The sequence below is a fragment of the Mastigoproctus giganteus genome, chromosome 1 (genome assembly GCF_048544385.1).
Source record: "Mastigoproctus giganteus isolate SK-2022 chromosome 1, ASM4854438v1, whole genome shotgun sequence".
Classification (NCBI taxonomy): Eukaryota; Metazoa; Arthropoda; class Arachnida; order Uropygi; family Thelyphonidae; genus Mastigoproctus; species Mastigoproctus giganteus.
Genome location: NC_143575.1, coordinates 273,644,340 through 273,666,829, shown reverse-complemented (window position 1 = coordinate 273,666,829; position 22,490 = coordinate 273,644,340). Strand labels below are relative to the sequence as shown.

Sequence of the window (22,490 nt, the reverse complement as noted above, 5' to 3'; positions counted from 1 at the left end):
CTTTCTACCCCCGTTACGATCCCCTGTTCAGAGCGAAAGTAAGTTTGTGTTAGTCATGGGCTCTTGCCTTCTCGTTGGCTCACTCACATCTTCTCTTTAATACTTTCGGTTTGGCTTTCCCTAACTTGAATATTACGAATTCTAATTGAAAACTGTTTTTCGATAATTTCGCCCTAATACCCTAAATATCGGTTTTATTTATTGAACAAAAACTTAGATTTATCCGATCGTCGTGAGCTGAGAATTTATCAGTCTCACATGATCATGTGAGTCGCAACGTTGTGGGACAAACCATTTGTGTGCACCTCCTGTGCTGCCACTTTATTAGGTGTACCTAATAAAGTGGCAGCACAGGATATGTAAAGTTTTTATCACCTCCCTCAAATCTATCACACATTTGGGCAGTGATTTTGTTATTAGCATTTATATAATATTTGCCTTATGATGCAAAAACTTGAGACTTTTGCTGTTGATTAATTATTTTTTTTCCTACCCATCCAAAAAATTATAATTAATTAATTAAAAATAATAATAATTAATATTATTTTCCTCTGACATAAATATTACTTACTGTGACATAAGTTGTGCAATTACATGAATAGTTAATATCTAGAATTTAAAAACAAGCCGAAGTTTGTAATTAAGGCATCATTATACAATATCTCATATTGTGAAATACTTCAGAATGAGTTGCCTATCTCTTGCACTTCTAATAAGTAACACTTCTCCATTAAAGAAATCTCTTGTTACTTATTCTCGGATAAGACACTGATGCGCCTAAAACTGTACAAAAACTTCCAAAGTACAATTAAACAATCTTTATTGCAACGCAACAACACGACCCTTGATGGCCAAGGGATTTTTACATATAAAAAGGACAAAACTTAATTAAGGTTAGAGGGCTGACATCGAAATGTCGGATCTCTAGGCTTCTGGTGTAATTTTATCAATTTTATGCGTAAAGGCTTCGAATTTAATATTTGAGTGAGGATACATTGAACATTTCGTTTAATCATTAAAATATGCAAACAGAAATATCATCTAATCTTGGCACTAGATGGCGCCGAAAGTTCCAACGGGGGTTTTTGTTCACAATAGTGTCTTTGTAGTTGTTCGGTTACAGTTAGTTTGTAGCGAAACTACCATACCGCCAGGGGTGCCATCGTGAAGAGACTCTAAGAGTTTGAGGGCCTGGATGGTTGATCTGGATTAACCATTAACCTGTTCGTGAATCTCACGGGGAGGTCAGAATCTGTAGTTTCGTTACTGGTTACAGCATTTTAAATGTAAGAATCGTTCTTCGCTAGCTCTTGACTGATGGGGTATGGTTTAACACTTTCTCTTTCTTGGTATGAATTCCTGGCACAGGTACATGTTCTTCATTTCTACAAATTTCTCCGGGTGTTCCCGGGAGTAGACATGAAATAAGAATAAATGTATTAGTCTATATTCTTATCATTTTGCTAAATATATAAGCATAAATCAATCTAACAAGTTATATTTCAATTCTCTAAGGTATGCACAGATTAATATATGTCAAAGCTACATACAATCCTAAAACTACAGATAACATTCATATAGGCATCGATAATCACAAAAACATTCACTTTATCAAATAATTCTAAGCTAATTCTACATAACATTGATTCTGAGAACTTCTATTATATTTTGGTACTATAATGTCCATTGTTCTTTTTCTTCTGGTGCATTGAACCACTTCAAATGGGCCTCCATCTGAAAGGCTACCCCTCTGCAATACTCTGCATCCTCCCAGGGAAACTGTTTCCCGTACTATCGATCTCATCGAAGATGTGATACTCTGGGTGTCTCTTTATGGCTCAGTGACGAATCTCCTGTTGTATATTTCACTTTGGTGTCGAAAACTTCAGGTGAATAAACATGAAGATCGCGGCTTGGCAACGCGCACTGATATCACTGCACACAGAAATAGACACAACACACACATGAATTACTGTAGGCACTATATTTAAGAGCTTGGATGTTTCAAGGGTTATAGTGAAGAGAATCTGATCTTCTCTTCTTTTCTCATTCTACATAATCGACGTCATCTTCGTACAGATTTTCGTTGTAATATACCTGGTAGGTATTGTATGAGGTATCCATATCACTTGCGTTATTAATTTTTTCAGAGCACAAGTTCCAGATCACTCCTCCTAATATCACTCCGGTTAGGAAGACAGTAGTTATTCCCAGAATAGCATACATGATCTCTTTGGACCAATTCCTTTCAATTTGAAGTGTTAATATTGATCTTCCCCAAGCATTCCATGCATGGCATTCATATGAGCCAAATTGATTCGCCTGAATCGAAGTAATGGTTAACGTAGTACTGACTTCTCTGGGATTCCATTCCTCGGTGTGTTTTCCAAATAATTCCTTCTTTATTGGGCCTTTCCAAGATACATTTCCCAATGGTGGTACGTGTTTAAAAATGCACTTCGCTTGAACTATGTCTCCCAAATGTGCTGTAGATGAACTGCAGCTTCCTTTTGGCGGTCCCTCTACAAAGACTAACGATTCACTTTTCACAATGGGGTATCCAGAGATTTCTCCTATACATGTGTAACGACCTGATGTCTCGTAGGATATGTTTTTAATTGAAAAAGTGGAATTGATACTACTTTGAATTAGCCGATCTTCAAAATACCATTTTATCACGGGAAGGGGATTTCCCTTTACATCGCATTTCAACTGCACTGGGTTTCCTTTGGTCGTGGCCATGTCGGTCAACGCCGTTTGAAGTGTGGGACCATATGATACTGCTATTACTAATGAGGCTTGGGCTGAACCCAATTCATTTGAACCACACAAGTATAATTGCTATTATGTTCTTCACGGAGTACCTTTCTAATAACCAGAGTACTATTCCCTTCCTTCGTTATTTGTTCATTATCTTTAAACCATTGGTAAAGAAACACATCTGGGTTTGCATACGCTTCGCATCTCAATTTGCATCGGTCAAGTTCCCTAATAACTTTCGAAGTCGTTTCCAAGGAAACTCTAGGTCTATACTTTACTATTATCCTTATAGAAACCATCATTGGATGAGGATATGAAACATGATTTGCAGGAGTGTGGGAATTCCTATAGCTATATCCATTCTGGCTAATTACGACCTTTGATTTTTTTTTCTTCTCTGGCCTATCAGAGGGTAAGAATGAAGTGAAATCGTAAATATCCTTTGTGGTATAGTATGAACACAGTATAAAGATCTAAATCCTGAGCTCCTTTCGTCCTTTTTTTATTATTTTTTTTTAATAGTCATGTAATTGCTCTGTCTTGACCTTCATATGCTAATGCAATATCAATAACTCTGTGATTTCAATTTCCTACGTGATAGAATTAGTAGATAAAGTTCTATTTGAAAATTATTTGTAGGACTAAAGTTCTGATTTAGATCGCTTCGAACCTTTATTCGAGAATAAAATTTGGGTTTCTTTGTTTTTTTCCTCACTAGATCCTCTCCTTGAACTTGAATTTAGACATGCAATGAGAGAGAGAGAAAACAAAGAGTAACTAGGGTGGCGCCTATTAAGTCCTAGACCATTTGCATCCTTCCTCTTCCTGCTTTAAATTTTGTATACTCGAATATATATATATATATTTTTTTTTTTTCTGGAAAAAAAAATTTAATATCAGCTCAGTAATAGTGGTTGTTCAATATTAATTAATCAAAAGTTCTGATACTATCGCCCCCTTTTTTTTTCTCTTCGAAAAATAATTTATGCTTCTGCCTGAAATCTACAGTTATGATAAATTGAATCGTCTTCCCTGTGTTTCTAACTACACCATTTTGATACTCTTTGCTCGTTAATCTATGCAATAACATAACTGTTGACAAAACATAATGATAGAGTACCATGAAACCTATCCTTTCTCCTTTTCTTCCACTAAAGTAACCTTCTTGATGCACAGTGCCATATTAAGCAAGTAAGGTCAATACAAGAAAATGCTAATTCTTGGGGTTTAACCATAAGCTCATTTTAATGCACTATCAACCTAACAATATAATCATATCCATCATTCGCCCAATTTCGTTCTGAACTTCCTTCCTGTGTTTGTTCATTATCAGGAGTTGTGACACAACCTACAAATCTTTTCCACTAAACCTGGGTTATCTGAGTGTGGGGGTTGGTGCTTCTGCTCCCCCCTATACATAGGTTGTATCTTCCATTTCAGTGGTTACAACTACATTTGATAGGATATAATCGGCGGTTTTTTTTTTTTTCCAAATGACCTGTAATCCTATTTCTGCTAACCACAATGTCTCAGCAGTGCTCTTGTCATGTCAATCTTCATCCCAATCTTTCTACTAAATAACCTCGTTTACCTTCTTAACCTGCAACGGGCAAGAAATGCCTATTTATCTGAAATATATGTATCAGTTTTGAAGCTCATTCTTTTCTTAAAAAGTAGTTACGACCTGGGAAATTGGGCTCCCAGGTGACAATGGTTTCAGTTAAACAGAACGACCTTTCAACAAATAACCAAGAACCGGATTATTATTATTTTTTTTTTCAATTTTTCCAAGCGTCTCTAATAAGACCTGCTAAATCAAAACCTCTGTCATTGTCTCGTGAATCCATTCTCGAAGCAAGTGGTCCAAGCATCCACTGTAACGTTCTTTCAGCCCTATCTGGTTGTTCCTCCTGATCTGTATTTCCCTGTACTTCCACATTTTGCTCTGGAGGTTCAGTTCTCTGCGCCTGCATTTCACTGGAGGGATTACTTTGCCCTATTTCTTCTTTTACATCGGAAGCTGATTCGGGAACCAACATTTCATCATGTGTGGGGGGAACAATCGTTACTACTTGAGGAGTATGGGTTGCTTGACTCCGGCTACGCAAATTGTAACCATGTGAGTGGACTGGTGTGTGGGCGGTTTCAACTGGACCCCTGGTCTGCTCTATCTCTGCTTGCTTATCCTGTTTTACTTCTGACTGAAATTTTTGTCCCTTGTCTGGTAAATATCTCAACGGTATAGAAACAGGGAGCCTCGGGACCACAAATGAGGTATCCATCGAATCATCCCATGGCTCTTCTTCGGTTTCAATTTCCTCATATAACTGTTTTGGCTTAGTTTGTTCCAAGGTTGAGCCTGGAGGAGTATCAGCTTCAGAGCGCTCGATCCGTAGCTCTGGAAAAGGTCTACGATCTGTTACCTTAGTAAGCCTATCTACATGAACCAATTGCTTATCCTTGGGCTTATAAATGTGTTGAATTTGATAATTTACAGGAGAGGTTTGTGCTATTACCCTATAAGGTCCTGTACTCTGCCGTGCCAATTTGCGTGTCTGACCTGGTCTAACTTTTGGTGTATATAAATATACCACACTGCCTACTCTGATCTGTTTATCCACAGCTCTGGTGGAGCGGTAACGTTCTTGGTTTTCTGCTGCCTCTTGAAGATGTTGTTCAACAATATCGTATGTGCGTTGCATTCTTGCCACCATTTGTTCGGAGTAATGTTCTAAAGAAGCATAAGTCGGCTGGTCTTGAGATGTCCAAATATGTTGAGGTAGGACCAAATCTCTGCCATATAACAAATAATTAGGCGTTTCCTGTGTAGATGAGTGAACAGCAGAGTGATAGGCTGCCACGGCTAGCGGGATGCACAGATGCCAATCTGACTGCGTGGTATTGACCACGTGCGAAAGAATTGCTGCCAGTGTCTTGTTCAGACGTTCTACTTTGCCATTGCATTGCGGATGATACGGAGTTGTCTCGAGCTTCTTAATCCCAAGGCGTTTGTAAATACTTTCCATTAGTTGGCTGCAAAAATTACTACCCCGATCTGTTAACAGTACTTGTGGAATTCCATGTCTTGCCACAACAGAGTTAATAAATGCAGTGGCCACTTCTTCAGCTTTTTGTGTCTTCAAGGGTACCACTTCAGCGTATCTTGTGAAGAAATCTACGACTACTAGAAGATATTTGTCCCCATCTAGACTCGTAGGTAATGGCCCAAGTATGTCCATGCTTACCCTGTACCAAGGTGCTGCCTCAGCAGGGACTCGCATAAGGCTTGCCTTTGCTTTAGGATTATATCCTCTTCTCTCCAAACATGAAGCACAGGTGTCCACATAACCTTTTATGTCAGTAAACATATTCAGCCAGAAAAAATCTTTTTTAATTCTTTGTAATGTCTTATCAAATGCAAGGTGACCACTCTGAGGAAGATCATGACATGCTCTCATGATTTCCAATTTTAATGCATGTGGAACAACTAATTGTTCTAAAGGTCCCTCTCTAGTAGATCTTGCATCAGGAAGAGTATAATGATATAGTATTCCATCGTTCAGATAGTATGAATCTGGAATCTTCACTGATGATTGAGTATTATTCTCTAGTTGTGTGATTAAGAGGTTTAATTTGTCATCTTCTCTCTGTAATGATCTCACCAGATCTTTAGTGGCATTTGTTGGCATCACTAATGCTTCTAGGGTGATTTCAGTTGATAAGGGTGCAACCGTCTTTGTGACATTTCTCCTGCATGATTTCGGCTCAGATTCCTCTTCCAACACTGGTCGAGATAGGAAATCTGCATTTGAGTGTAGGCGACCTGGACGGTATTCCACTGAAAAATCGTACCCTTGCAGCATCAAGTTCCATCTAGTTAATCTAGGATTAGGGTTCTTCAACTGAAGTAAATACTTCAATGCGGCGTTGTCTGATATTATGACAAACTTTCTGCCATATAAGTAAGGTCTGAACTGCGAGATTGAATACACAACAGCTAGGCTCTCCTTTTCCACAGTGCTATATGATTTCTCAGCCTGCTTCAGCAATCTACTTGCGTATGCAATCGGCTGCCTGGAGCCATCCTTTGTAATCTGTTCCAATACGCTCCCAATTGCAAAATCACTCGCACCAGAACTCAAATAGAACATCTGCGAAAAGTCTGGATAGATTAACAATGGTTCCGATATCAATGCTGTTTTTAACTTTTCAAACGCTGCCTGCGTCGCTTCATTCCAGACAAAAGGAGTATCCTTCTTCGTAAGATTAGTTAATGGACGAGATATTTCTGCATAATCCTTAATAAACTTTCTGTAAAACCCAGTCATCCCTAAAAATCTTCTCACTTGCTTAACGGTCCTGGGTGCCAAGCACTTTTTGATGGCCGCTACGTTCTCTGCGTCTGGAAGAACTCCATCTGAATTGACTCTATGACCCAAATAAGATATTTCCTGCTTTAGAAATTCACATTTTGATGGCTTGAGTTTAAGGTCGTATTGTCTCAATCGTTGAAAGACCATTTCCACTCTTTCCATGTGACTTTTGAGGTCGGAGCTTGCTATGATTATGTCATCCAGGTAACAAAAGATGGATTGTCTTTTCAATCCTTCAAGGACAATAGACATGGCTCTCACGAACGATGCTGGACTATTCTTTAAACCGAATGGGAGACGTCGAAATTCGTACAAAGCTTGGCCAGTAGTGAAAGCTGTTTTGTGTCGGTCCGCAGGGTGGACTGGAATCTGCCAAAAGCCCGCCTGTAGGTCCAAAGTGGAATAATATCTAGCTTTCCCAAGGATGTCCAAAATCTCATGAATTTGAGGGATAGGGAAACAATCTGCCACCGTGTGGGCGTTCAATTTACGGTAGTCAACACAAAAACGTAAATTTCCATCCTTTTTCTTGACCATCACAATGGGCGCTGAGTAAGGCGAGAAGCTAGGTGTGATTATATTAGCGTCCAAAAGTTCGTTGACTTGATCTTCTACCTGAGATCTTAAGGCGTAGGGAGTGCGATAAGCAGATTGCTTAATTGGAACACTAGAATCTAATTTTATTCTATGTTGCACAACATTGGATCGACCCAACTGGCTAGGTGACTTGGCGAACACATCGTTATATTTATGTAACAGTTTAACCAGTTCTCGATGTTCACTGACAGTTAAATGTTCCAGATCGAAATCTTCGATTGTCACCGGAGGTGATCTTTCCGCCCTTCTTTGTTCACCTGCAAAATTAACTTTGCGCATATTAATAGGCTCAATTTTCGCTAATGCCATTCCCGCTGCGAGATGTAACGGCTCAGAGGACGTGTTGGCTACTGAAATAGCCACCTTCCTGTCTTTGGACAACTTGTCTAAAGAATTCCCAACTGCTAATTCACTGCTATTGAGATCATAATTGGGTTCAGCAAGAACCAACTGTCCTGGGTGGTATGTGTTTGCACACTGAACTGTCAAAATCGTTTCTGTGTTGGGTGGAATAATGTGTTTGGAGGTCAGTTTCCCGACACAGGGCTTTTGGTTGCCCATAATCCGTTCTCTCACTCCCATTTCTCTTATGCAAATCCCAAGTGGTACTGACTTTAAAATTCTTTTCCCTGCGTCTAGTACAAACGAAAATTTCCTTAAAACATCAGAGCCTAAGATAAGTTCGTATCGCGGACTTAATCTATCAAGAGCTACAAAAGCATCTACTTTAAAAGATTTCCCATCCAGAGTTAACTCTACAGTAATCTTTGTATTGAGAGGCACAATATTCCCAGCAATCCCACAAACAGTAATATCGGGAGGCCTCTGTCTTAAATATCTATTATGTTTGATTTTGTCAAACATTCCTGCACTAAGAAGGGTAACTGACGCTCCACTATCAATGAGAAACCTTGTTTTTATGCCCTGTATAAAACCTTCCACCAGGGGTAAATCTGTGTCATTATCTGCTGTATATACCCCGTGTTCTGCCCTATTCCTTCTCATACCCATTCGAAAAAATTTTTGTTGTCAACTTGACCTATCCCTACTCTGCCAACGTGAAGAGATTCCCAAATGATTTATTTGTCTCAGGTTCGTTCCCCTAGGTTGTCTATATTGAGTATATCTACCCTGGAATGCTTCCCTATATCCTGTGTTAAAATTATTTGCATTTATTCTAGCTGGAACACAGTTATTATTTCTACTATAAAAATACCTCCCAACTTTTGGTGAGGGAGTGTACACGTTTCTCCCCGCTATTCTCTGCCGATAAAAGTTGCCTCTCCTCGGCATAAAAGTGCGTCGTCTGCCTGCCGAATAATCGCTAACGTCGCTGCTTTCCAGTCCCTGAAACGACGCTTGCCCCCTGTGGTGACCCAGGTCATGTGATACTCTCTGACCGTAGCTGTCTCCCTGCCTGCTATAGCGTTCTCCCTGCGAAGCGCTCCCTCGTATTGGCCTCCCAGCTGTATGTCCACTAACTTCGGGCGGTCGCGAGTAGGAAGAGCAAGGTTCGCGTTGATCGCGTCTTATTTCTTTTAGTTGTCGATCTATTCCCATTGCGTAATTTTGAAATTTGCTATCAAGGGAAGACAAGTGCCTTTCTAAAGCATTAAAATTAACATCATTAGTTGATAAACGATCAAAAGACTGTTGTAAAGAAGAGATTTTCTCCTCCATGGGGGTCTCATTCTGTTTACATTGTTTATGAGTGGCATCTGCCAAATTAATAGTAACATGTTGCCTTGCATGTGTTAACTTCTCATTTTCCTCCTCTCTTATCGCCACTTCCAGGGCCTGTTGAAAGGTAGTTGGATCCTGACTCAAAACTAATCTTTTCAATTTGATGTTTAACCCATTTATGAACTGGGCCAGTAAAGTTTGGTCTCTTAATACCGCCACTTCTTGTGTTTCGTTCCGACTTTTGAACGCAGCCCTGCATAAATTTCTTAAACGTGTTCCAAATTGTATTACAGCCTCGCCTGCCTCCTGTTTAGCGGTGCTAAACAATTGTAATTGAGAAATTAAAGGTATTGGCCGCTCAAAGCGTTTAACGAAGGCTTCTTTAAAGCGTTCATAATTTTTCTCCGCTCTTAACTCGAGCGAATGTGAGAAAAATTCGGCCACTGGCCCTTTAAGTCTAGACCGAATTACTGCTAATTTCTCGCGATCCGACCAATTTGCAATTTCGGATATCTCTTCTACAGATTCAAAAAACAAGGATACAGGGGGTCCTTCATCATCTTTACCTAGATAGATCGGTATTAGGTTTAGGTAACCCGCGATCGAGGCTGGTTGAACCCTTACTTGTTCTTGAGGTGGCTCTGGTTGCGTTGGGAACAATGTTTCAGATGTAGCTAAACTTGCCCCATCTATATTCTGGCTCTCCATTTTCAGTTAATATTTTAATTTTACTGTTATTTGTACAAACAATAACCTTGACTTTACAATATAATTCTTCCCACTGAAAAAAAAGAGCACCTGTAATATTTCACTATATCAAAACAAATATTTTTAAGCTACACTCATATCATCAACACAAAATTGAGCCTTACCTTTTGAAGTTCTCATACATATATATATTAAATACATATATTAATACTCACATTAAAAGACAGTATAAAATGCTTATGCTAGCAATAAGCAGCAACTTAAATTTTACCTATTTTTTATCTTTTGGTTAGTCTTCTCTAGACTGGTTTATGAAACAGTTGCTACTTCTTGCTGTGCGTACTTAAATAATGTTAATAATGACATCAACAATATAGTGTTATTGAATGTAGGAAATGTAAAAATAATATAGTATTTTATTCTGCCAACATTCCAATAATACCAGCAATCATTGTTTAATTTCTATAAATCTCATCTTATTTCATCCTGGTCACGGCACCATTTTGTAGGGTGTCGCCTTCATCTTGTGGATGGCCCTGTCCTCTTTGGTTACGTGGCACGTCTTGATTGGGTTGGTTCTCTTGCTGATTCAAGGCGCCATCTTGTTTCCTCTCTTCTGTGGGGCAACGCCCTTTTTCTGTCTAGTCACTCAACTCACTATCTTTTAGGACAAAATCCCCGCCCTCGGTCTCCAGAAGTTATATAACCCCTGTGACTGCAGCAAAGGATTAGCGCTGTGTTAAAAGGATCGGACAATCGCGTTTCGTCGACCCGATCCCCCGCAATAACATATTTTAGTTGGTTCTTACCTGTGCTGGTGTGATTGGATATGGGCAGAGAGGATGAGACTTAGTAAAACACATAACAATATTTATTAACACAAAACAAAACTAAATATACAACACTTGCACTCTACTTAAGTGATCAGTTTAAATAGTGGCATTCAGGCATTAGTTACATTTCATAATGTCAATGTGTGAATCAGGTATTATGCTAGTACAATCTGCTCTTCATAGAAATTCTGTAATTTCTCTTGCAACATTAACTCTTCACAATTCTTACCTTTTGTAGTGTACTAGATTATTCTAGGTTAATCGTCCAGAATGTTATAGACCTTTTTGGTACTCCTCATATTCTGAGGCTAAACGCGAGTGGGTGTGTTTAATTCTCCTGGCTGCTAGTTATCTCTCAGTGCATCCTTCATCATCATTCGGAGCTTAGCGCTTGATCACGCTCGATTACGTTGCACTTTCTTATGAACATCAGGATGGGGATTTTCAGTGTCTATGGGAGCATTCTAGTCGTTTAACCCACAGTGTATTAACATGTAATTCATTTGTGGTTAGAAAAGAAGCATTGAACAGGTTATCATTTCGGTTTCGGTTTCGGATTGTTACATTCACACGAATAATATAATTGCTTACCAGTTAATTCGCTCGCTCCTAGAATTCAGTGATACGACCTCCTTCTCTTCAGCGAAATCTGGGCGGGGTCCTCTATTGGTTTTCGGGCGACTTTTCTGGTGGCCGCTCTGCTCCTTCTCAGCCTTTGTCTTCCGCTGCTCTGGCAATCTTCCGACTAGATGTTCATCTGCGAAGAGCCAACTCTCCTCTCTTCGGTGTCCTCTCTCCGTCTCTGTCTCCGTCCTGTCGTGAACGCCGTCGTCCTCGTCCGTCGCTTGTCTGACTCAGCCCTCCTGTATATATCTCTGTCTTGAGCGCTACTTTCCCTCTTTAACTTTTTTCTTCGTTGATTACTCAACAATGAGGAATTCTTCGCTCCCTCCCAATGACAGTGGGGAAAGTCGTAAATATGACAGAGTCCTGTTCTTTTGGTTGCCCAAGTCTGCGTCACAGGCAGGTGTGAGCCTGGTTTTGCTATCAACCTAAACCTTCTATTTTGTTTATTATCGTTAGCGCGGGGCCGAAGTTCTCGCTGACTCTTTCTACCCCCGTTACGATCCCCTGTTCAGAGCGAAAGTAAGTTTGTGTTAGTCATGGGCTCTTGCCTTCTCGTTGGCTCACTCACATCTTCTCTTTAATACTTTCGGTTTGGCTTTCCCTAACTTGAATATTACGAATTCTAATTGAAAACTGTTTTTCGATAATTTCGCCCTAATACCCTAAATATCGGTTTTATTTATTGAACAAAAACTTAGATTTATCCGATCGTCGTGAGCTGAGAATTTATCAGTCTCACATGATCATGTGAGTCGCAACGTTGTGGGACAAACCATTTGTGTGCACCTCCTGTGCTGCCACTTTATTAGGTGTACCTAATAAAGTGGCAGCACAGGATATGTAAAGTTTTTATCACCTCCCTCAAATCTATCACACATTTGGGCAGTGATTTTGTTATTAGCATTTATATAATATTTGCCTTATGATGCAAAAACTTGAGACTTTTGCTGTTGATTAATTATTTTTTTTCCTACCCATCCAAAAAATTATAATTAATTAATTAAAAATAATAATAATTAATATTATTTTCCTCTGACATAAATATTACTTACTGTGACATAAGTTGTGCAATTACATGAATAGTTAATATCTAGAATTTAAAAACAAGCCGAAGTTTGTAATTAAGGCATCATTATACAATATCTCATATTGTGAAATACTTCAGAATGAGTTGCCTATCTCTTGCACTTCTAATAAGTAACACTTCTCCATTAAAGAAATCTCTTGTTACTTATTCTCGGATAAGACACTGATGCGCCTAAAACTGTACAAAAACTTCCAAAGTACAATTAAACAATCTTTATTGCAACGCAACAACACGACCCTTGATGGCCAAGGGATTTTTACATATAAAAAGGACAAAACTTAATTAAGGTTAGAGGGCTGACATCGAAATGTCGGATCTCTAGGCTTCTGGTGTAATTTTATCAATTTTATGCGTAAAGGCTTCGAATTTAATATTTGAGTGAGGATACATTGAACATTTCGTTTAATCATTAAAATATGCAAACAGAAATATCATCTAATCTTGGCACTAGATGGCGCCGAAAGTTCCAACGGGGGTTTTTGTTCACAATAGTGTCTTTGTAGTTGTTCGGTTACAGTTAGTTTGTAGCGAAACTACCATACCGCCAGGGGTGCCATCGTGAAGAGACTCTAAGAGTTTGAGGGCCTGGATGGTTGATCTGGATTAACCATTAACCTGTTCGTGAATCTCACGGGGAGGTCAGAATCTGTAGTTTCGTTACTGGTTACAGCATTTTAAATGTAAGAATCTCTGAATGCGTGGTAGAGTCATTAGACTCTGCCTCTGACTTAACGCGTTATTTAATTGAAAGACCATTCATTAAAAAAGAGTTAAGCTCGTCCAAGAACTTATCAAAAGATGGGAATAATATCTTTGATACAAAGGCATCTGTAAAGAAGAGATGGAAGGATCTCTTGCACGGCTCCTATGACGGCTGCAGTTTCAAGAATTCCAATCAGGTTCGCTCCCAACACCGATGGATGGGTGACGGAATCAAATTGCTATCCGACCATGCTTTTGTTGACCTACTAAAAACTAGGATTAATGCCCTTCCTATTGTCTGCAGGTCATCTAGAGGACATAGTATGGATATTTTACTCCTATGGTGACAATCTCATACAGAGGAGTTTGGTGTAAATCTGCATCTTTGCTCCTTTGTATGGGATTAACTGTTTCTGACCTTTAAATTCTGGCATTTCAGGCACTGCAAGGTACTTTAAGCTGCTGGGGAGTTCATCAGCGACTGACCTAGCGATGATTTCCTTCTATGCAGTATTATGTTATTTCTGCATTGTATGGTTTAACCTTTTACCTCAAGAAAGGGAATTGTGTAAACAAAAATAAGGTTTGCTGCGGACATTATGGCATACTACTGTTCAGTTCGTCATTCATCAACCTGTTTTCATTTGTCGTGTTGCATTTGTACTCATTTATCGTTGGTCATTGATCAAGGCAGGCTAGTAATTTGCAATGCGAGATCTATGGATTGCCATTCTGTACATTCTTTGCTTTGAAAATAAATCTTTAATGATGTTAGATTTTAATATATTTTAAGTTCTTTCAATACTCTTTAATGCTCATTAAGAGAGGGTATCTACTTTCAAAGAAGGCATCATCCGTAGGCGTTGGAAAAGAAAAACCCAAAGACCTGCAGAATAAAGCTTGCTGGCAACTTACTCAGAGGTGTTTGTTATGGCGTATATTCAACGAAAATAAGAAATTTATGGACTTTTAAAAAAATTTCGATTTTAACGAAGATTTACTTTTTGTGAAAAAAAAATGACAGAAAGAAAGAAACTATGTTATTGCAAGGAGACAGAGAAACTTTGCAAACTATGCTACGTCGGGGAAGGGTTCAATGAGTCAAAAAGACGGATTCGCCATCATAATCCAGAGAGTTGATAGCTATGCGAGTCGACGGCAGCCAAGGATGCATGTCAAATGATGTTGATTGGTTTTTGTAACTCTACAGCTTATCTACGCCCAATATTTGGAGAAAGGGATCACAAGCTATTCAGTCCAGTACATTAAGACAGTGAGCAAGCTTAAAAGATAATCAGAGTTAGGTTTGGCAATGCGGTAATGTTGCTTCAACACAGTGCGCGAACTCATTGCAACTGTATAACATTAGCAAGAACTTCGAGACAGAGATTTGAAGTTGTTCTGTATCTCTTTATAGTTTTTTGAGTGCCCTTGATGTACGCTGCTGGACTTTTTCCAAAGATCCAAAAGGTATCCCATTCTGTGAAGTTTTGATACTTGAGATTAAATTCATATGGTGCTAAATCGGGTCGGTGGGAGAAGGTAACCAAGCAACCTAAGGCTAAGAGAGGTTAGTATATTTTGTCTCTAATTGTATGCATTCTTTTCTCCTTTTACTGGAGGAAAAAAAACAAACAATCCCCTCGTCTGAAACAGCCAAGTTTTGAAACAGGACATAGAAATAGGTCAGTAGGGGGCTTGTTTCATCTGAAAGGTTCATTTTTACACCAAAAATTGCCTCATCGATAACGTATTGCAAGTTAGCGCAGTATTAGTGATCATTCCGAGGGTTCTCATGGCCAGTAAGGACCTTTAGAATGAATGCCTTCTAGATGTCTTCCCATAAGTTACTAAAAGGAAGTAAACACTATATTACACAAAATATCCTTTATTCTTACTTACTTTTGTACACATACCTTTGTATATTTATTGATGAAGGTCATCTTGACCTTTCTGGTACCATAAATAAAAAATGGCATAACACAAATACCCATTCTCTTGCTCAATGCAATATTCAACAAACAAACTGCGCTGTGAGAACATCACATGAGAATTAATATTGAAAATATTTTATAATTTATAAAAATATTTTCAGACACATACTATTTTTTGGCATCCAGCAGAAAAGGAATTTTCCCTTCTAGTAAAATTTCTGAAACGAGATTGAATATAATGAATTCTATAAGCCTTGAAAGTTATCTTCGAATTCGTAAAAAATGTTCTTTACAAACGGTGGCCATCTTGAATGATTCTGTCTCTCAAATCCAAAGGAAAATGTGTTCACCTATTCCATCTTTTCTGCTATTTCCAACGGGAAAATGAAATCCTTCGTGTGAACTCTTAGGTGCCTTCTAAGATATTCGAAACATGCAAATGATTTGCTGCACATAATACATGAAAAGATTTTTTCTTTGGTGTGTATGGGCAAATGTCTTTTCAAGTACGAGAAAGTTTTGAAAAGTTTTCCACATATGTCACATAAAAAGCGTTTTTCATCAGTGTGCACAGCCATGTGGATTTTGCGATTATCGGAACGTGCAAATCTCTTATTACACAATTCACAGGGAAATCGTTTCTCGTTCGTGTGTACGTAGTAGTGTCTTTTGAGATTACTTGACCATGAAAATCCTCTGTCACATATTGCACACAAAAAGGGTTTGTTGTTTGTGTGGACTTTTAAATGGATTATTAAGTCGTGCTCGCTTGTACATTCCTTTTCACAAAATTTACACAAGAATGATGTGGTCTTCTTGTGCTCAATGTGATGTTTCTGAAAGGAAGTGATGTCAAAACAGTCTACACCACATATGGTACATAAAAATGGTCTTTCAGTCGGGTGAATTATGGGACTTTCGAGATTTTTGACATCAAAGAGGTCTTGGCGTATATCTCTGGTTGGTCTTCGAATCTCATTCGATGGTGTTTCTTGTTTTTTGTGGCTCATTGGCCACGAATTTCCTTTTCTGAAGTCCCCATCTACTGGGAGTTTGTGAAGTTCTAAGTGGCTTATTAGATTTCGGGCGTTTGAGAATCTTTGCTCACAAATCTTACATAGAAAATTGGTATCATCAGTGTGTTCCTTACTATGCACTATAAGGTCACTCGGATGCAAAAAGCGTAAGTCACATAATTTGCATAAAAACATTTGGTCCGTGGGGTGCCTTTTGATATGCCTTTTGAGACTAGATGGTCTTGATAATGATGTTCCACATACCGGGCATAAAACTGGTCTACCATCAGTGCGTATTTTCATATGCCTATTGCTATATCTTGAAGGTGATACTTTGCCACATAAAAACGATCTGTTAGTGTCCGTTTTAATTGGTGTCTTCTTACTCGGAAGTATAAATGATTTGCCATCTTTAGTTCTGGGGGAAGGTGACTGTTCATCATGAGTTTTTAAGTGCCTTTTCAAAGTATCCTTTCGGGAATAAGTATGTTTACAGATTTCACATAGGAAACATTTTCGTTCTCTATTAAAATTCGTATTCTTTTTAGGAGACTCTGAGGTAGCAGAGTTTTGTGCTGGATTACAATGACCATTGGTGCAAATTTTTCTGATCATTGTGGACTTACTTTCTGAGTTCAAACTACACCTTTCTTAGAGTTCTGCTTTTTATCCAACCTCTTACTTAGTCGTTAGGCATATATCAGTAAACTGATGGCAGTTTCTTTCTTCTTAAACACTGAAATTCTTCTTAACATCAAAAAGCTTAAGTTATCCACTACCTGTAAAGAAAACTGAGGTCAGTTATACTGGTAAATTAAATAAACATTATAAATTCAGTACAAAATCTCAAATCCGGAATTAAAATCCCCCTCACATTTTGAAAAATATCATAATTTAGGTGGTGCACTTATTCTAAAGTCGTGTGAAGAATCCGATATTTCCCCATGCGAGATAACACACGCACGCACACTTCTCTGCCTGACATTTCGTGAAATTTCTCCGTGGTGCCAATGACTACAAAGATACACCGTTCAAGGCCTTATACACCTCAATCGCCTCACAGGTGCCTAGTCTACAGATGCTACAACTTGCAGAACTTAAGCCTGTCTTGGTAAGAGCACCCCTTTGTTCCTCTCACCAAATTGTTGCCCATCTCTGTACTCGTTCCAGCAATTCTACATCCTTCCAAAAATGAGGCCTCCAGACCTGTACGCAGAACTCAAGGCGTGGCCTAACCATTGCCTTATACAAAGAGATAATCACCTCCTTATACCTGCTAGCAAAATTCCTATATATCATTGACAACACTCCATGAACTGCTCTGGCAGCCTGTCTGCACTGCTCAGAGAACTTCATATCTGACTTCACAATTACCCCCAGGTCTTTTTCATTCTCCACCTCCCTTGAGTGTAGTACCACACAGTTGGTACGTTTCTCTTGGGTTACTGCTACCCATATGCAGCACTTTGCATTTGTTAATGTTAAACTTCAATTGCCACTTCTCAGCCCATCTGCCTAACTCTTCTAGATCCTGTTGCAGTAGCATAGTCTTTACTGTTATTTTACAACCCTGCCAACTAACCTTTGTATCATCTGCAAACTTGGACATTAAGCCTGATATCCCTTCATCGATATCATTGATACATATACAAAACAACAATGGGCCCAGCACCGAACCCTGGGGGACTCCACTAATAACATTAGTCCATGTAGAGCAGTGTCCATTTATTGCCACTCTCTGCCGTCTGCCACTCAACCATCCCTTTATCCATTGCAGCAACTTGCCCTTAATGCAATAAGTATAAATATTATAGGTATGGTATACATTATAGGTTTAGGCTAAATATTATAGGTATGGCTTACCATACCTAAAAATAAATTTTTAGGTTATGTGAGATTTAATTATCTGTCCATTATTTAAATTACTCCAATATCTTAATTAATTGTAACTTTAGTGTGTTGACTTATGTTGCTTTTTAAATTCCGTAATCATACTTTTAATTTAAATTTTAAATAGTTTTCCAACTATAAACTTCGTTGCTGTTGTTATATACTGGTGTGCAAAACTTAAGGACCTTAAGTTTTGCACACCATACCTATAATATTTATACTTATTGCATTAAGGGCAAGTTACTGCAATGGATAAAGGGATGGTTGAGTGGCAGACGGCAGAGAGTGGCAATAAATGGATATTGCTCTACGTGGACTAATGTCATTAGTGGAGTCCCCCAGGGTTCGGTACTGGGCCCATTGTTGTTTTGTATTCAATGATTTCGATGAAGGAATATCAGGCTTAATGTCCAAGTTCCTTTACAACACTATGTAAAGGTTAACCAAAAAATCTTTACTTAAGGTACTCTTTACTGATGAGATGAGAGTAGATTCAGTCTCAGCAGTGATTCTGGACATCAGCTAATCTGGGGAAAGGTTGGCACACGGTATCACCCCGTAAACATCACTGAAAGGGATCGATATGGCTGTCGAGGTGTTCCGGTCTGGGGAGGCGTTATCTTGGATGGACGTACACAACTCCAGATACTGGAAGGCGATAGTGTAACCGGTGCACACTACTGTAGTGAGGTAATCCTTCCCCATGTGCGTCTGTTCCGAGGTGTCATTGGCCCCGAGTTCGTGTTTATGGATGATAACGCCACACCCCATAACACTACAGCTGTTGATATGCTTTTGGAAACTGAGGACATTGTTCGTATGGATTGGCCTGACCATTTCTCCTCTCTTTGGCCGATCTAAATCCCATCGAACACATATGGGACACTCTGGGGAGACGCCTAGCGGCACGTCCACTCGTTCGATGGTACCACCCACCAGAAAATGTTCACCAGCTGAAGATGGCGCTGCAGAGGAATGGACGATGTTACCGCAAGAACTTAACAACACTGTTCTAAGTATGGACAGGCGGTGCAAAGCCTGCATCGACATTAGGGGTGGCCATATCTCCTACTGAGGATCCTCCCCCTCTTCCCTTTGTTCCACCTTTGGCAGTGATGCATCTGTATCATGGCAGACAGTGCTATGTTGCCATATTTGAATAAAGTCCCTCTGTACCGTTTTGTTTCCGTTGTTGTTTCCTTCATCATTTCTGTACCTCACGAGGTTCCAGATATGTAACCTCGTGATATGAGGAATATTTAAAGGGTTGTATAAGAATTACCAAAACGGTCATGTTACAGAAGTCGATAAACAAAAAAAAAATGCTCGAAAACATGGGCATGTGACGTCGGTACGGCGTATGGCAACTAATCCCATTCTTCCACCAGTGCAGACATTAGCTCATCAAGTGACCGAGGAGATGGCTGTCGGCGTGTAATGCGACGCCCAAGGCGTCCTACACATGTTTGATCGGATTTAAGTCTAGTGATTGTGCTGGCAACGGCAATCGTTGGATATCTTCAGTTTCAAGATATTTCTCCACCACTTGAGCTGTATGTGCAGTGGTGTCGTCGTGCATGTAAAGAAAATCTGGGCCAACCGCACCAGTACCTCTGCGCAATTAGGGAACCCTTATCAAAAACATGAAGATGGGTGCGCCTTGATCATTATTCCAACCACACGAGAACACCGCCTCCACCGTATATGTCTCTTTCTCTGAGGTTGGAGGGATGGTACCGTATATCTCGTTGCCTCCAGATGAAATAACGTCCAGAATCTGTTTCTAGGCTAAAACAGGACTCATCAGAGAACAGCACTATACCCTATTTGTCAGGGTTCCAAGTCACATGTTCATGGAACTACTTTCGACGAGCTCTTTGGTGATTCCAGGGGGAAATCTTCCTATCTGCACCTGAGACCGACTAACTTAGCCACGGAGTGAAAAAAGCCCATAAAAGTTACTCGCGCCATCGACAGGATTCGAACCCGGGCCTTTTCCACCCTGTGGTGGAAAAGGATGGGAAGCACTCAAAGAACTTATCTTGGAAGCTACTAGGTTTTACATACCAACTAAGAAATATTATTCAAGGTTTAGGCCAAAATGGATGTCAGATGAACTAATGAGACATATGGCAGAGAAGAAAAATGCATGGGATACTTACAAATTAACACATGACACAGAAGCCTATGATAGATACAAGTTGATATGCAACCAAGTTACAAAGGAGGTTAGGCAGGCGAAGGCAGATTACGAGAAATCCTTGGCAAGGGATGCAAAGAAAAACAGCAAAGAGTTCTTTACTTATGTAAACTCTAGAAGGAAGGGGATGAATCAGATTGGTCCACTTGATATTGATGGGTCAACTGTTGATGATCCTGCTCATGTAGCTAACAAACTAAATGAATATTTTGCATCGACATTCACACATGAGGAGTTATTCAGCGAGGGGAATGCCAGAGGTGTATTCAACTCTAGCAGTAAGCTACAGAATCTTGAAATAACTGGGAGTAAAGTGAAGGAGAAATTGTTGAAGATAAACACAAGAAAGGCACCCGGGGTGGATGGGATCTATCCAGTTATATTAAAGGAGGCAGCAAAGGAAGTAAGCAAACCCTTAGCCATAATTATGAGAGCTTCCTTGGACTCAGGGGAGGTACCCACAGACTGGAGATGTGCAAATGTGACCCCAATTCACAAAGGAGGATCAAAGGCTGACACAAGTAATTATAGACCTGTGAGCTTAACTTCTGTTCCAGGAAAATTAATGGAGGCACTGGTTAAAGAAGCACTGCAGGATCATTTAGACAAGACTTCAGTTATAGCTCAGACACAGCATGGTTTTGTTAAGGGGAAGTCTTGCCTGACCAATTTGATTGGATACTATGATGCAGTCACAAAAGAACTGGATGCAGGGAATAGGTTTGATATTAAATACTTGGATCTTAGAAAGGCCTTTGATACTGTTGCACATGGAAGACTGCTACACAAATTGGAGCAGTGTGACATTGGAGGCAAATTGCTGCTATGGATAAAGGGGTGGTTGAGGGGGAGAAGACAGAGAGTGGTAATCAATGGACACTGCTCATCGTGGACTAATGTTATTAGTGGAGTCCCTCAGGGCTCAGTGTTGGGTCCATTATTGTTTTCTGTATTTATAAATGATATTGATGATGGTATATCAAGCTTAATGTCCAAGTTTGCAGAGGATACAAAGGTTGGCAGGGTTGTCAAGGACACTACTGACACTATGCTGCTGCAACAGGATCTGTAAAAGTTGAGCAGATGGGCTGAGAGGTGGCAAATGAAGTTTAACATTGACAAATGTAAAGTACTACACATGGGAAACAGCAACCCCAGAGCAACGTATCAACTCTGTGGTACTACACTGACAGTGGTAGAGAACGAAAGGGACTTGGGGGTGGTTGTGCAGGCAGATATGAAGTTCTCTGAGCAGTGCAGACGGACTGCAAGAGTAGCTCATGGTGTATTGTCGATGATATATAGGAATTTTTCTAGCAGGGATAAGGAGGTGATTATTCCCTTGTATAAGGCAATGGTCAGACCACACCTAGAGTACTGTATACAGGTCTGGAGGCCTCATTTCAGGCGCCTCCGTAGCCAGGTGGGAAGGAGCAGCAGTGCGTAGCACACGCTTCTTGATTAGACCGGTGTTCGAGCCCATCACCACCAAATACGGAAGATGCGGAAAGGTCAGGGAATGACCACCGCATTTCCCGGAGCAATATGGCCTTAGTTGCTAATGCTCCTAAAAACCAAACAAAACAAAAAAAAAACAAAGCCTCATTTCAAGAAGGATGTAGAGATGCTGGAACCAGTACAGAGAAGGGCAACAAGATTAGTGAATGGAACAAAGGGGTGCTCTTACGAAGAAAGGCCTAAGTTTTGCAAATTACACTGTCTGGAGACTAGGCACTGGCGAGGTGATCTGATAGAGGTGTATAAAGCCTTGAATGGTTTGAGCATGCTCAATTCTGATGGGATTCTTCCTCTAGCTCAGAATAATCACCTGAGAGGACATAAATTCAAATTGAGGAAAGACAGATGTAGGATAGACGTGCGGAAATTTGCCTTTAGCCAGCGGGTGGTTGGTTGGTGGAACAGACTTCCATCCCTTGTGGTGGAGGTTGATAGCCTAAATAAGTTTAAGGCTCAGCTGGACAGGTATTTCGAACGAACAGAGGGGTGAAGTGGAAGTGGTTATTTTTTATTTATTTTTTTTTTTTTGGCTGATGCTGCATAAGCTTGCTTTCTTGCATCA

The 22,490-nt window shown here is 39.7% G+C and overlaps 1 protein-coding gene across 1 annotated transcript; it reads right to left on the bottom strand.

Annotated features, from left to right (window-relative positions):
• Positions 1–2,046: 2,046 nt before the first annotated feature.
• On the bottom strand, positions 2,047–2,742 carry LOC150092003 (irregular chiasm C-roughest protein-like). Its single transcript, XM_090370794.1, has one exon. The coding sequence runs from the start codon at positions 2,740–2,742 to the stop codon at positions 2,047–2,049; it is 696 nt and encodes a 231-aa protein (XP_090226920.1).
• Between the last annotated feature and the right edge of the window lie 19,748 nt (positions 2,743–22,490).

Bases quoted from the DNA above. Each gene is read 5' to 3' on its own strand.
- LOC150092003 (XM_090370794.1), bottom strand. From the start codon at position 2,742: ATGGCCACGACCAAAGGAAACCCAGTGCAGTTGAAATGCGATGTAAAG.